Source organism: Nerophis ophidion, linkage group LG24 (genome assembly GCF_033978795.1).
Source record: "Nerophis ophidion isolate RoL-2023_Sa linkage group LG24, RoL_Noph_v1.0, whole genome shotgun sequence".
Lineage (NCBI taxonomy): Eukaryota > Metazoa > Chordata > Actinopteri > Syngnathiformes > Syngnathidae > Nerophis > Nerophis ophidion.
The window spans coordinates 4660585-4674118 of record NC_084634.1 but is presented as its reverse complement, the minus strand read 5'-3'; the positions used below and the strand labels follow the sequence as shown (position 1 = coordinate 4674118).

General features: G+C 38.9%; 1 protein-coding gene across 2 annotated transcripts in view; it reads left to right on the top strand.

Annotated features, from left to right (window-relative positions):
* numb (NUMB endocytic adaptor protein) overlaps positions 1–13534 on the top strand; it is a 133994-nt gene that overhangs the window by 59409 nt on the left and 61051 nt on the right. For both annotated transcript variants that reach the window (XM_061885679.1, XM_061885677.1), the window contains exon 2: positions 8687–8823. In XM_061885679.1, the coding sequence (XP_061741663.1) occupies positions 8698–8823 (126 nt within the window). In that variant the 5' untranslated portion in view covers positions 8687–8697. The remainder of the gene's footprint in view (positions 1–8686; positions 8824–13534) is intronic.

Here is a 13534-nt window from a genome sequence, read left to right as displayed (position 1 = left end):
GTACCCCACGCGTCACGTCGTGCCATTGTTGTTTTTTTACAAGCAGACGAGCATGTTCGGCAACGCGCGCACACAGAGTACTTACAAGCAGACACAGCGTGGAGCGAGAAAAGGCCTAAAAACTAACGATAAAGATGAAGTTCTAACACTGAAACACCCTCAGGAAGAGGTGCTTTAAAGGCCTACTGAAAGCCACTACTAGCCACCACGCAGTCTGATAGTTTATATATCAATGATGAAATATTAACATTGCAACACATGCCAATACGGCCGCTTTAGTTTAATAAATTGCAATTTTAAATTTCGCGCTAAGTATCCTGTTGAAAACGTGGCGGTATTCTGGACGTCTGTGTTGCAGAATCTTTTGCAATTTGTTAAATGAATAATGGAGACGTCAAAGAAGAAAGCTGTAGGTGGGAAGCGGTGTATTGCGGCTGCTTTTAGCAACACAAACACAGCCGGTGTTTCCAGGTAATAGGAAGGTCAAAAGTGTGACTCAACACAGTCCTGTTACCTAAAAATGTATTTTAAGTATTATTTTATATTATTTTAAAGGCCTACTTAAAGCCACTACTACCCACCACGCAGTCTGATAGTTTATACATCAATGATGAAATATTAACATTGCAACAAATGCCAAATTACAATTTTAAATTTCCCGGGAGTTTCGTATCGGAAACGTCGTGTAATGATGACGTGTACGCAAGACTTCACGGGTTTTTAGGAAGCATGAGCGCTGCACACACACACAGCTAAAAATTTGTCTGCTTTAACGGCATAATTACACAGAATTTTGGACATCTGTGTTGCTGAATATTTTGCAATTTGTTCAATTAATATTGGAAAAGTAGAGTGAATGTAATTTATATAGCGCTTTTTCTCTAGTGACTCAAAGTGCTTTTACATAGTGAAACCCAATATCTAAGTTACATTCAAACCAGTGCGGGTGGCACTAGGGAGCATGTGGGTAAAGTGTCTTGCCCAAGGACACAACGGCAGTGACTAGGATGCGGGGATCGAACCTGCAACCCTCAAGTTGCTGGCACGGCCGCTCTACCAACCGAGCTAAACCGCCCACAAAGTCACAGTAGAAAGATGGAGTTGGGAAGCTTTAGCCTTTCGCCACACAAACACACGGTGGTTTTTATACATTGCTGAAAGATGTCAATGAATGAAATATAGGTCTAAGTGAGACCTACATAGAGGTTTTTGTTTCATCTCTTTACGACATTCTTACTGGAAGTTACAAGCAGTTTTCTCCGTGTTTTATTCCTAGGAGCAGTTTTGTCTGTGTTTTATTCCTAGGGGTCGCTGGAGCGCAATTTTTTTTTTTAGATGGCAATTTTCGCCAGTCCTGATGTGTATGTAAAATTTGGTGAGTTTTGAAGGATGTTAAGGGGGTCAAATCACTGCTCAAAGAGGCGGCGGTATATTAATAATAAAACCATAGAAATACAATAGGGTCCTCTGTCCCAAAGGTACATTCAGTCCCTAATAAATAATTAAAAAGAAAAGGTGCAGTTTCCCTTCAAGAAGCCAGCGCAATATTTAACGTTTCTTCTGCCAAGAGAGTAGGTTATGTGTTTATTTGATTTTATTGTTGTTTTTTAATTACAACTTTGGGCCACACAAACACACGGTGATTCCTTGTTTAAAATTCCTGGAGGTGAAAATTTACTATGGATCAGCGAACATGAACACAGTAGAAAGATGGAGTTGGGAAGCTTTAGCCTTTAGCCACGCAAACACACGGTGGTTTTTATACATTTTTTTGTTTTGAAGGAGTAATTGCCAACTTCTTGTCGATTTTTGCTGAAAGATGTCAATTAATGAAATATAGGTCTAAGTGAGACCTACATAGAGGTTTTTGTTTCATGTCTTTACGACATTCCTACTGGAAGTTACAAGCAGTTTTCTCTGTGTTTTATTCCTAGGAGCAGTTTTGTCTGTGTTTTATTCCTAGGGGTCACTAGAGCACAATTTTTTTTTATTAGATCGCAGTTTTCGCCTGTCCTGAGGCGTGTGTAAAATTTGGTGAGTTTTGAAGGATTTTAAGGGGTTCAAATTACAGCTCAAAGAGGCGGCGGTATATTAATAATAAAACCATAGAAATACAATAGGGTCCTCTGTCCCAAAGGTACATTCCGTCCCTAATAAATAATTAAAAAGAAAAGGTGCAGTTTCCCTTCAAGAAGCCAGCGCAATATTTAACGTTTCTTCTGCGAAGAGACTAGGTTATGTGTTTATATTATTTTATTGTTGTTTTTTAATTACAACTTCGAGCCACACAAACACACCGTGGTTTTTATACATTTTTTGTTTTGAAGGGGTAATTGCCAACTTCCTGTTGATTTTTGCTGAAAGATGTCAATTAATGAAATGTAGGTCTAAGTGAGACCTACATAGAGGTTTTTGTTTCATGTCTTTACGACATTCCTACTGGAAGTTACAAGCAGTTTTGTCCGTGTTTTATTCCTAGGAGCAGTTTTGTCTGTGTTTTATTCCCAGGGGTCGCTAGAGCGCAATTTTTTTTTTATTAGATCGCAATTTTCGCCAGTCCTGATGTGTGTGTAAAATTAGGTGAGTTTTGAAGGATGTTAAGGGGGTCAAATTATAGCTCAGAGAGCTAATAATAAAACCATATAAATACAATAGGGTCCTCTGTCCGAAAGGTACATTCCGTCCCTAATAAATAATTAAAAAGAAAAGGTGCAGTTTCCCTTCAAAAAACCAGCACAATATTTAACGTTTCTTCTGCCAAGAGAGTAGGTTATGTGTTTATTTTATTTTATTGTTATTTTTCAATTACAACTTCGATTAAACATTTTAGTGTGTGTTTAAGTACTTTTCGGGCACATGGATGATAATGATTACCATTAAAATGTTGCTTACAATAATTTTGACGTAAAATGTTCGTATTGTTACATCGAGTTTAAACATGGCGTTCTATAAAACAGCAAATACTTCCATTGACACTTTTTGTCACATGTTTGGTGAGTAATCTTAGGTGACATATATTAAACAAGACAAGAAACAAGGAATTAAACTGAGACATAATTAAATTTGGCTCAATTGAGGAGAGACGTGTGGACTGTACTCTTTGTAGAGTCTCATCACGCTCCTGACGAAAGATTGTACGCATCGTTTATTATTTAGACTTTCCTTGATTAAATGGCAACAGCTGTTTCTAAAGGAAGGGGGTCGTAAACAGGTGTTGCCTTTGGCCACAAAACAGTTCAAAGAAAAGATCCCTGGAGGGGAGTCAGGTCCTCCTTCCTCTTCGCTTTGTAGATCTCGGGTCAAGACAATATCTTTCTGTTGATTACAATACATTTTCATGTTGCTTCCCATCCTACACAGTGGAGTTTTACAAGGCTTTTGATTGGCAATATCATCCATCCATTTTCTACCGCTTATTCTCATTCGTGGTAAAGACGGCTTTTGTCTTCTCGCCAGGAACTCAAGGCAACACAAAGTTATTATTATTCTGACAACCCTGTTAGATTGTTAACTTTGTATCGATCGAGTTAGCCACACATTACGTGACTTGTGTTTACTGACCTGAATATCAATCCATCAGTTCCAAAGTACACGGTTTTTGGTGGAAGCTCCGCCTACCAAAAAAATTCATAACAAACTTCTATGTAGCTTTTGTTCATCAGACATATCATTGCAATACATCAGGGTGAAAAAACTTGGGTCACTAAAGGATTTGGTTTCATCAGAAGGAAATAAGTGACAGTACAAAAATATAAATTTCTCCCATAGTACTATCAGAAGGATTTTTAGTAGTCTAATAAAACGCTTGTTTGTTTTCTGTGAATGAGGAAAAACTATCTGGCAGCTCAATATTAATTGAAAGGTTCAACATTGTTAAATTCATAATAGTATGTAATATATATATATATATGTATATATATATATATATATATGTAGTAACATTCATAATAACATGTAATATATACATGATGTAAGTATATATGTAGTATCTAGTAACATTCATAATAACATGTAATATATATACATATATATATACTGTATATATATATAATGTAGAACATTCACAATAACATGTAATATATACATGATTTAAGTATATAAGTCATGTAGTAACATTCATATTAACATGTAATATATACATGATGTAAGTATATGTAGTATCTAGTAACATTCATAATAACATGTAATATATACATGATGTAAGTATATGTAGTATCTAGTAACATTCATAATAACATGTATTATTTACATGATGTAAGTATAAATGTCATGTAGTAACATAATAACATGTAATATCTACATGATGTAAGTGTATATGTAGTATCTAGTAACATTCATAATATGTAATATATACATGATGTAAGTGTATGTAGTATCTAGTAACATTCATAATAACATGTAATATATACATGATGTAAGTATATATGTAGTATCTAGTAACATTCATAATAACATGTAATATATACATGATGTAAGTATATATGTAGTATCTAGTAACATTCATAATAACATGTAATATATACATGATGTAAGTATATATGTAGTATCAAGTAACATTCATAACAACATATAATATGTATATATGTCATGTAGTAACATTCATAATAACATGTAATATATACATGATGTAAGTATATATGTAGTATCTAGTAACATTCATAATATGTAATATATACATGATGTAAGTATATATGTAGTATTTAGTAACATTCATAATAACATGTAATATATACATGATGTAAGTATATATGTAGTATCTAGTAACATTCATAATAACATGTATTATTTACATGATGTAAGTATAAGTGTCATGTAGTAACATTCATAATAACATGTAATATATACATGATGTAAGTGTATGTAGTATCTAGTAACATTCATAATAACATGTAATATATACATGATGTATGTTTATGTAGTATCTAGTAATATTTATAATAACATGTAATATCTACATGATGTAAGTGTATATGTAGTATCTAGTAACATTCATAATATGTAATATATACATGATGTAAGTGTATGTAGTATCTAGTAACATTCATAATAACATGTAATATATACATGATGTAAGTATATATGTAGTATCTAGTAACATTCATAATAACATGTAATATATACATGATGTAAGTATATATGTAGTATCTAGTAACATTCATAATAACATGTAATATATACATGATGTAAGTATATATGTCATGTAGTAACATTCATAATATGTAATATATACATGATGTAAGTATATATGTAGTATCAGGTAACATTCATAACAACATATAATATGTATATATGTCATGTAGTAACATTCATAATAACATGTAATATATACATGATGTAAGTATATATGTAGTATCTAGTAACATTCATAATATGTAATATATACATGATGTAAGTATATATGTAGTATTTAGTAACATTCATAATAACATGTAATATATACATGATGTAAGTATATATGTAGTATCTAGTAACATTCATAATAACATGTATTATTTACATGATGTAAGTATAAGTGTCATGTAGTAACATTCATAATAACATGTAATATATACATGATGTAAGTGTATGTAGTATCTAGTAACATTCATAATAACATGTAATATATACATGATGTATGTTTATGTAGTATCTAGTAATATTTATAATAACATGTAATATATACATGATGTAAGTATATATGTAGTATCAAGTAACATTCATAACAACATATAATATGTATATGTAAGTATGTATATATGTCATGTAGTAACATTCATAATAACATGTAATATATACATGATGTAAGTATATATGTAGTATCTAGTAACATTCATAATAACATGTAATATATACATGATGTAAGTATATATGTAGTATCTAGTAACATTCATAATAGCATGTAGTATATACATGATGTAAGTATAAATGTCATGTAGTAAAATAATATGTAATATATACATGATGTAAGTATATATGTAGTATCTAGTAACATTCATAATAACATGTATTATTTACATGATGTAAGTATAAATGTCATGTAGTAAAATAATGATATTAAATATATACATGATGTAAGTGTATATGTAGTATCTAGTAACATTCATAATAACATGTATTATTTACATGATGTAAGTATAAATGTCATGTAGTAAAATAATGATATGTAATATATACATGATGTAAGTGTATATGTAGTATCTAGCAGAGGTGTGGACTCGAGTCACATGACTTGGACTCGAGTCAGACTCGAGTCATGAATTTGATGACTTTAGACTCGACTTGACACAATGTAAAAAGACTTGCGACTCGACTTAGACTCCAACATCAATGACTTGTGACTTGACTTGGACTTGAGCCTTTTGACTTGACATGACTTGCTACTTTCCCCAAAACCCAACGATTAAAAAGTTATTCAGGAGCGCTCCGTGTCTGTCAGCGTGTGTGCGATGACAGTGTGTGTGCGATGACAGCGTGTGTGCGATGACAGCGTGTGCGCCACCTGTCACAACAACAGCCAATCAAATTACATCCACGTTATTTCCGTCACACAGCATTCAGCCAATCAAATTGCAGGAAAACCAACGAAAAAGTGAGGAAAAGCCATGCCAAAAATTGTTTTGTTCGGGTATAAAAACTATGGTCAACAAAAAACGAATTGCCGTATGCAAAGCCTGCGGTTCTAACGTGGGTCTCGGGGGCAGCAGCCAAAGGCGGACCCGACCAACGCTGCTTGCAGCTTTAATTATTTATTGAAACTGGATTTTGCACGTCACTATAAAGTTACCTCGGATTCAGGAGGAACAGTGTGGTTTTCGTCCTGGTCTCTGAACTGTGGACCAGCTCTATACTCTCGGCAGGGTTCTTGAGGGTGCATGGGAGGTTGCCCAACCAGTCTACATGTGCTTTGTGGACTTGGAGAAGGCATTGGACCGTGTCCCTCGGGAAGTCCTGTGGGGAGTGCTCAGGGAGTATGGGGTATCGGACTGTCTTATTGTGGCGGTCCGCTCCCTGTATGATCAGTGTCAGAGCTTGGTCCGCATTAAGTCAGACACATTTCCAGTGAGGGTTGGACTCCGCCAAGGCGCCGATTCTGTTCATAACTTTTATGGACAGAATTTCTAGGAGCAGTCAAGGCGTTGAGGGGATCCGGTTTGGTAACCGCAGGATTAGGTCTCTGCTTTTTGCAGATGATGTGGTCCTGATGGCTTCATCAGACCGGGATCTTCAGCTCTCACTGGATCGGTTCGCAGCCGAGTGTGAAGCGACCGGAAAGAGAATCAGCACCTCCAAGTCCGAGTCCATGGTTCTCGCCCGGAAAAGGGTGGAGTGCCATCTCCGAGTTGGGGAGGAGACCCTGCCCCAAGTGGAGGAGTTCAAGTACCTAGGAGTCTTGTTCACGAGTGAGGGAAGAGTGGATGGTGAGATCGACAGGCGGATCGGTGCGGCGTCTTCAGTAATGCGGACGTTGTATCGATCCGTTGTGGTGAAGAAGGAGCTGAGCCGGAAGGCAAAGCTCTCAATTTACCGGTCAATCTACGTTCCCATCCTCACCTCTGGTCATGAGCTTTGGGTCATGACCGAAAGGATAAGATCACGGGTACAAGCGGCCCAAATGAGTTTCCAGGTCTCTCCCTTAGAGATAGGATGAGAAGCTCAGCCACCAAACCGGATCCCCTCAACGCCCGTTTGAAAGTAAGGAAGCAAGAACTCGGAAATAAACTGTTTATGTTCTGAAATCTGTCTTTCCCAGTGTTGAATTTAAGTACATGGTCCACCCACATCCATGGTTCTCGCCCGGAAAAGGGTGGAGTGCCATCTCCGGGTTGGGGAGGAGACCCTGCCCCAAGTGGAGGAGTTCAAGTACCTAGGAGTCTTGTTCACGAGTGAGGGAAGAGTGGATCGTGAGATCGACAGGCGGATCGGTGCAGCGTCTTCAGTAATGCGGACGTTGTACCGATCCGTTGTGGTGAAGAAGGAGCTGAGCCGGAAGGCAAAGCTCTCAATTTACCGCTCCATCTACGTTCCCATCCTCACCTATGGTCATGAGCTTTGGGTCATGACCGAAAGGATAAGATCACGGGTACAAGCGGCCCAAATGAGTTTCCAGGTCTCTCCCTTAGAGATAGGGTGAGAAGCTCTGGAACTCAAAGTAAAGCCGCTGCTCCTCCACATGGAGAGGAGCCAGATGAGGTGGTTCGGGCATCTGGTCAGGATGCCACCCGAACGCCTCCCTAGGGAGGTGTTTAGGGCACGTCCAACCGGTAGGAGGCCACAGGGAAGACCCAGGACACGTTTGGAAGACTATGTCCTGGGAACGCCTCGGGATGCCCCGGGAAGAGCTAGACGAAGTGGCTGGGGAGAGAGAAGTCTGGGCTTCCCTGCTTAGGCTGTTGCCCCCGCTACCCGACCTCGGATAAGCGGAAGATGATGGATGGATGGATATAAAGTTATTTAAGCCTTGCTTGTTCAATATTCGATGCAAAACTTGTTTGCGTCCCTATTAAAAGGTTCATTTTTTCAACCTCGCCCGCGGCTTTGTTCAGTTTTACATTTTGGCCCACTCTGTATTTGAGTCTGACACCCCTGGTCTAGTGAGTCAGACATCAGCTGATTGTGAGACGAGGGAAACTACAGTTTGACTCATTCCTCGGTCTTGTTCTACCCCCCTCCTTGCACCTCCACTAACTGTCACTCCAACACCCTGCAGGGAGCGCCGCGATGAACAAGCTACGGCAGAGCTTCCGGCGGAAGAAAGACATCTACGTGCCGGAGTCCAGCCGGCCGCACCAGTGGCAGACGGACGAGGAGGCGGTCCGCAGCGGGAAATGCAGCTTTGCGGTCAAGGTGACACCCGCTACACGCACACACACACCCTGCTGTACCCGCCTTACTTTAGTGCACACTTCCTCGTGTGGGATTAATCAGCCTTCAGAGAGCCCACCTTGCATCGGAAGTCAATTCTAAAGTAAATGCGAACATTCCGGAAGGAAATAGTTTGAATTAAAGCTGCAAGCATTGATGGACGGGACCAAATTTTGCTGGTGTTTCCTGCCTTTACCCATTCAACATATCTTTACCTGCACATTACCTACCTTCCCTGCATCCTGGGGTCACACTGGTGCTTCTTTCTGTCACCCAGACATTCTGGTGCTTCCTGCCATCACCCAGACAACATATCTCTACCTGCACATTACCTACCTTCTCTGTATCCTGGTGTCAAACTGGTGCTTCCTGCCATCACCCAGACAACATATCTCTACCTGCACATTGCCTACCCTCTCTGTATCCTGGAGTCAAACTGGTGCTTCCTGCCATCACCCAGACAACATATCTCTACCTGCACATTGCCTACCTTCTCTGTATCCTGGAGTCAAACTGGTGCCTCCTTCTTTCACCCAGACAACATATCTTTACCTACTCATTACCTACCCTCTCTGTATCCTGGAGTCAAACTGGGGCCTCCTTCTTTCACCCAGTCAACATATCTTTACCTGCACATTACCTACCCTCTCTGTATCCTGGTGTCAAACTGGTGCCTCCTTCTTTCACCCAGTCAACATATCTTTACCTGCACAATACCTACCCTCTCTGTATCCTGGAGTCAAACTGGTGCCTCCTTCTTTCACCCAGACAACATATCTTTACCTGCACATTACCTACCCTCTCTGTATCCTGGAGTCAAACTGGGGCCTCCTTCTTTCACCCAGTCAACATATCTTTACCTGCACATTACCTACCTTCTCTGTATCCTGGTGTCAAACTGGTGCCTCCTTCTTTCACCCAGACAACATACTTTACCTGCACATTACCTACCCTCTCTGTATCCTGGTGTCAAACTGGTGCCTCCTTCTTTCACCCAGACAACATATCTTTACCTGCACATGACCTACCTTCTCTGTATCCTGGTGTCAAACTGGTGCCTCCTTCTTTCACCCAGACAACATACTTTACCTGCACATTACCTACCTTCTCTGTATCCTGGAGTCAAACTGGTGCCCCCTTCTTTCACCCAGACAACATATCTTTACCTGCACATGACCTACCTTCTCTGTATCCTGGTGTCAAACTGGTGCCTCCTTCTTTCACCCAGACAACATATCTTTACCTGCACATTACCTACCCTCTCTGTATCCTGGAGTCAAACTGGTGCCTCCTTCTTTCACCTAGTCAACATATCTTTACCTGCACATTACCTACCCTCTCTGTATCCTGGAGTCAAACTGGTGCCTCCTTCTTTCACCTAGTCAACATATCTTTACCTGCACATTACCTACCTTCTCTGCATTGTGTGGTCACGCTGGTGCTTCCTGCTTTTAAGCAGCCATCTTGAGACGGCAGCAGTGCAGAAGTTCTTTGAAGGCTCGTAAAATCAAAACCTGAGCAGTTAAAAAACTCTTTCGTCAACTTTTAATCAGAAGGGTTCAATCTCTTTCCTGTGCTAGTTTGAAGCCGACACAACAAACGCGCTCAGAGGAGATAATGTTGGAAAAAAGGTGACGGGTTTTCACAAAACTTTTGTTTTGAAGGGGTGATTGCCAACTTCCTGTTGATTTTTGCTGAAGGATGTCATTTAATGAAATGTAGGTCTAAGTGAGACCTACATAGAGGTTTTTGTTTCATGTCTCTACAACAAGCAGTTTTATCTGTGTTTTTTTCCCAAGAGCAGTTTTGTTAGTGTTTTATTCCTAGGGTGCGCTAGAGCGCAATTTTGAGTTTTGGGGTTTTCTTTTTTTTTTTTTTTTATTAGATCGCAATTTTCACAGGTCTTGATGTGTGTGTCCAGTTTGGTGAGTTTTGAAGCATTATAAAGGGGTCAAATTACAACTCAAAACTCTTTCGTCAACTTTTAGTCAGAAAGGTTCAATCTTTTTCCTGTGCTAGTTTGAAGCCGACACAACAAATGCGCTCAGAGGAGATAATGTTGAAAAAAAGGTGACGGGTTTTTACAAAACTTTTGTTTTTGAAGGGGTAATTGCCAACTTCCTGTTTATTTTTTTGTTGTTGAAGGGTGTCAATGAATGAAATTGACACCGTCCCCGCTTGGGATGGTTTCCTGTGGACGGGACTCTCGCTGCTGTCTTGGATCCGCTTTGAACTGAACTCTCGCGGCTGTGTCGGAGCCACTATGGATTGAACTTTCACAGTATCATGTTAGACCCGCTCGACATCCATTGCTTTCGGTCCCCTAGAGGGGGGGCGTTGCCCACATTTGAGGTCCTCTGCAAGGTTTCTCATAGTCATCATTGTCACTGGCGTCCCACTGGATGTGAATTCTCCCTGCCCACTGGATGTGAGTTTTCCTTGCCCTTATGTGGGTTCTTCCGAGGATGTTCTATTCGTAATGGTTTGTACAGTCCTTTGAGATATTTGTGATTTAGGGCTATATAAATAAACTTGGATTGATTGATTGAAATGTAGGTCTAAGTGAGACCTACATGGAGGTTTTTGTTTCATGTTTCTATGACATTCCTACCGGGAGTTACAAGCAGTTTTGTCTGTGTTTTCTTCGTAGGAGCAGTTTTGTCTGTGTTTTATTCCTAGGGGGCGCTAGAGCGCAATTTTTAGTTTAGGTTTTTTTTTTTTTATTAGATCGCAATTTTCGCCAGTCCTGATGTGTGTCCCCAATTTGGTGAGTTTTGAAGCATTTTAAGGGGGTCAAATTACAGCTCAAAGAGGCAAAAATGACATTTTTTTAGGAAATTTTTGTTATGAATGTGTTTTTGCCAACTTCCTGTTGATTTTTGCTGAAGGATGTAAGTGTATGAAATCTAGGTCAAAGTAAGACCTACATAGAGGTTTTCTGTTTCATGTATCTACGACATTCCAAACGGAAGTTACAAGCAGTTTGGTCTGTGTTTTCTTCCTCGGAGCAGTTTTGTCTGTTTTATTCCTAGAGGGCGCTAGAACGCAATTTTGAGTTTTGGGTTTTATTTGTTGTTGGGTTTTTTTAGATCGCAATTTTCACCAGTCCTGATGTGTGTGTCCAGTTTGGTGAGTTTTAAAGCATTTTAAGGGGGTCAAATTACAGCTCAAAGAGGCAAAAATGACATTTTTTAGGAAGCTTTTATTTTGAAGGGGTTTTTGCCAACTTCCTGTTGAATTTTGGTGAAGGTGGTCAGTGTATGAAATCTAAGTCTAAGTCAGACCCACATAGAGATTTTTGTTTCATGTCTCTACGACATTCCTAACGGAAGTTACAAGCAGTTTTGTCTGTGTTTTCCTAGGGGGCGCTATAAGTAAACATTGATTGATTGATTGATAGAGCGCAATTTTGAGTTTTGGTGTTTGGTTTTTTTTATTTAATGGCAATTTTAGCCAGTCCTCATGTGTGTGTAAAATATGGTGAGGGTTGAAGCATGTTAAGAGGGTCAAATTACAGCTCAAAGAGGCGGTGGTATAATAATAATAATAAAACCTTAGAAATACCATAGGGTCCTCTGTCCCAAAGGGACATTCGGTCCCTAAATAGAGCTGCAGCGATCAAATATTTTAGTAATCGAGTGTCTGTCAAATAACCCTTTCATTTCCTAAATACCTGTTTTCATTATTGAAGGCTGACACGCACAGCTAGTATTTCTGTTTCTGATTCTGATTAAATGAGGCTGGAATAATACAACTGTAATGAAGTGGGTTATTTAAGGGGGACCTGTTGCGCAAAAGTCGCTGTTCTTACATATTGGTCCCTGTTTTTCTTTGTTTGGGATCTGCATAAGTCCTGAAAATGTTCAATCGAACCACAGAGGCAAGGCGGATATGTTTATAAAACAATCTTGCTTGACTTCATACTTCCTCAAAAAGAGAAGTCTGCAATTTGCCCAATTTGTCACCTTTTTCCCAAGTGGATATCTCTAGAGCTGCAGCTATCGAATATTTTAGTAATCGAGTATTTTAATTGTATTCTATTCGATTGATGGAGTAATTGAATAAATGATATTTTTTGCTTGATTAAGGTTTAATTATACATGTTAACATGTACTCTCAATTATTGCCTTCAGCCTAATGGTCTTTTATTTCCTAAACGCCTGTTTTCATTATTGAAGGCTGACACGCACAGCTAGTATTTCTGATTCTGATTCTGATTAAATGGGGCTGGAATAATACAACTGTAATGTGGTGGGTTATTTAGAGGGCACCTGTTGCGCAAAAGTCGCTCTTCTTACATATTGGTCCCTATTTTCCTTTGTTTGGGATCTGCATGAGTCTTGAAAATGTTCAATCGAACCACAGAGGCAAGGCGGATATGTTTATAAAACAATCTTGCTTGACTTCATACTTCCTCCAAAAGAGAAGTCTGCAATTTGGCCAATTTGTCACCTTTTTCCCAAGTGGATATCTCTAGAGCTGCAGCTATCGAATATTTTAGTAGTCAAGTATTCTTTCAAATATCTCGATGGATTAATCGAGTAATTGAATAAATCATATTTTTTACTTAATTAAGGTTTATTTTACATGTTAACATGTGCTCTCAATTATTGCCTTTGGCCTAATGGTCTTTTATTTCCTAAACGCCTGTTTTCATTATTGAAGGCTGACACGCACAGCTAAAATGTGTCCG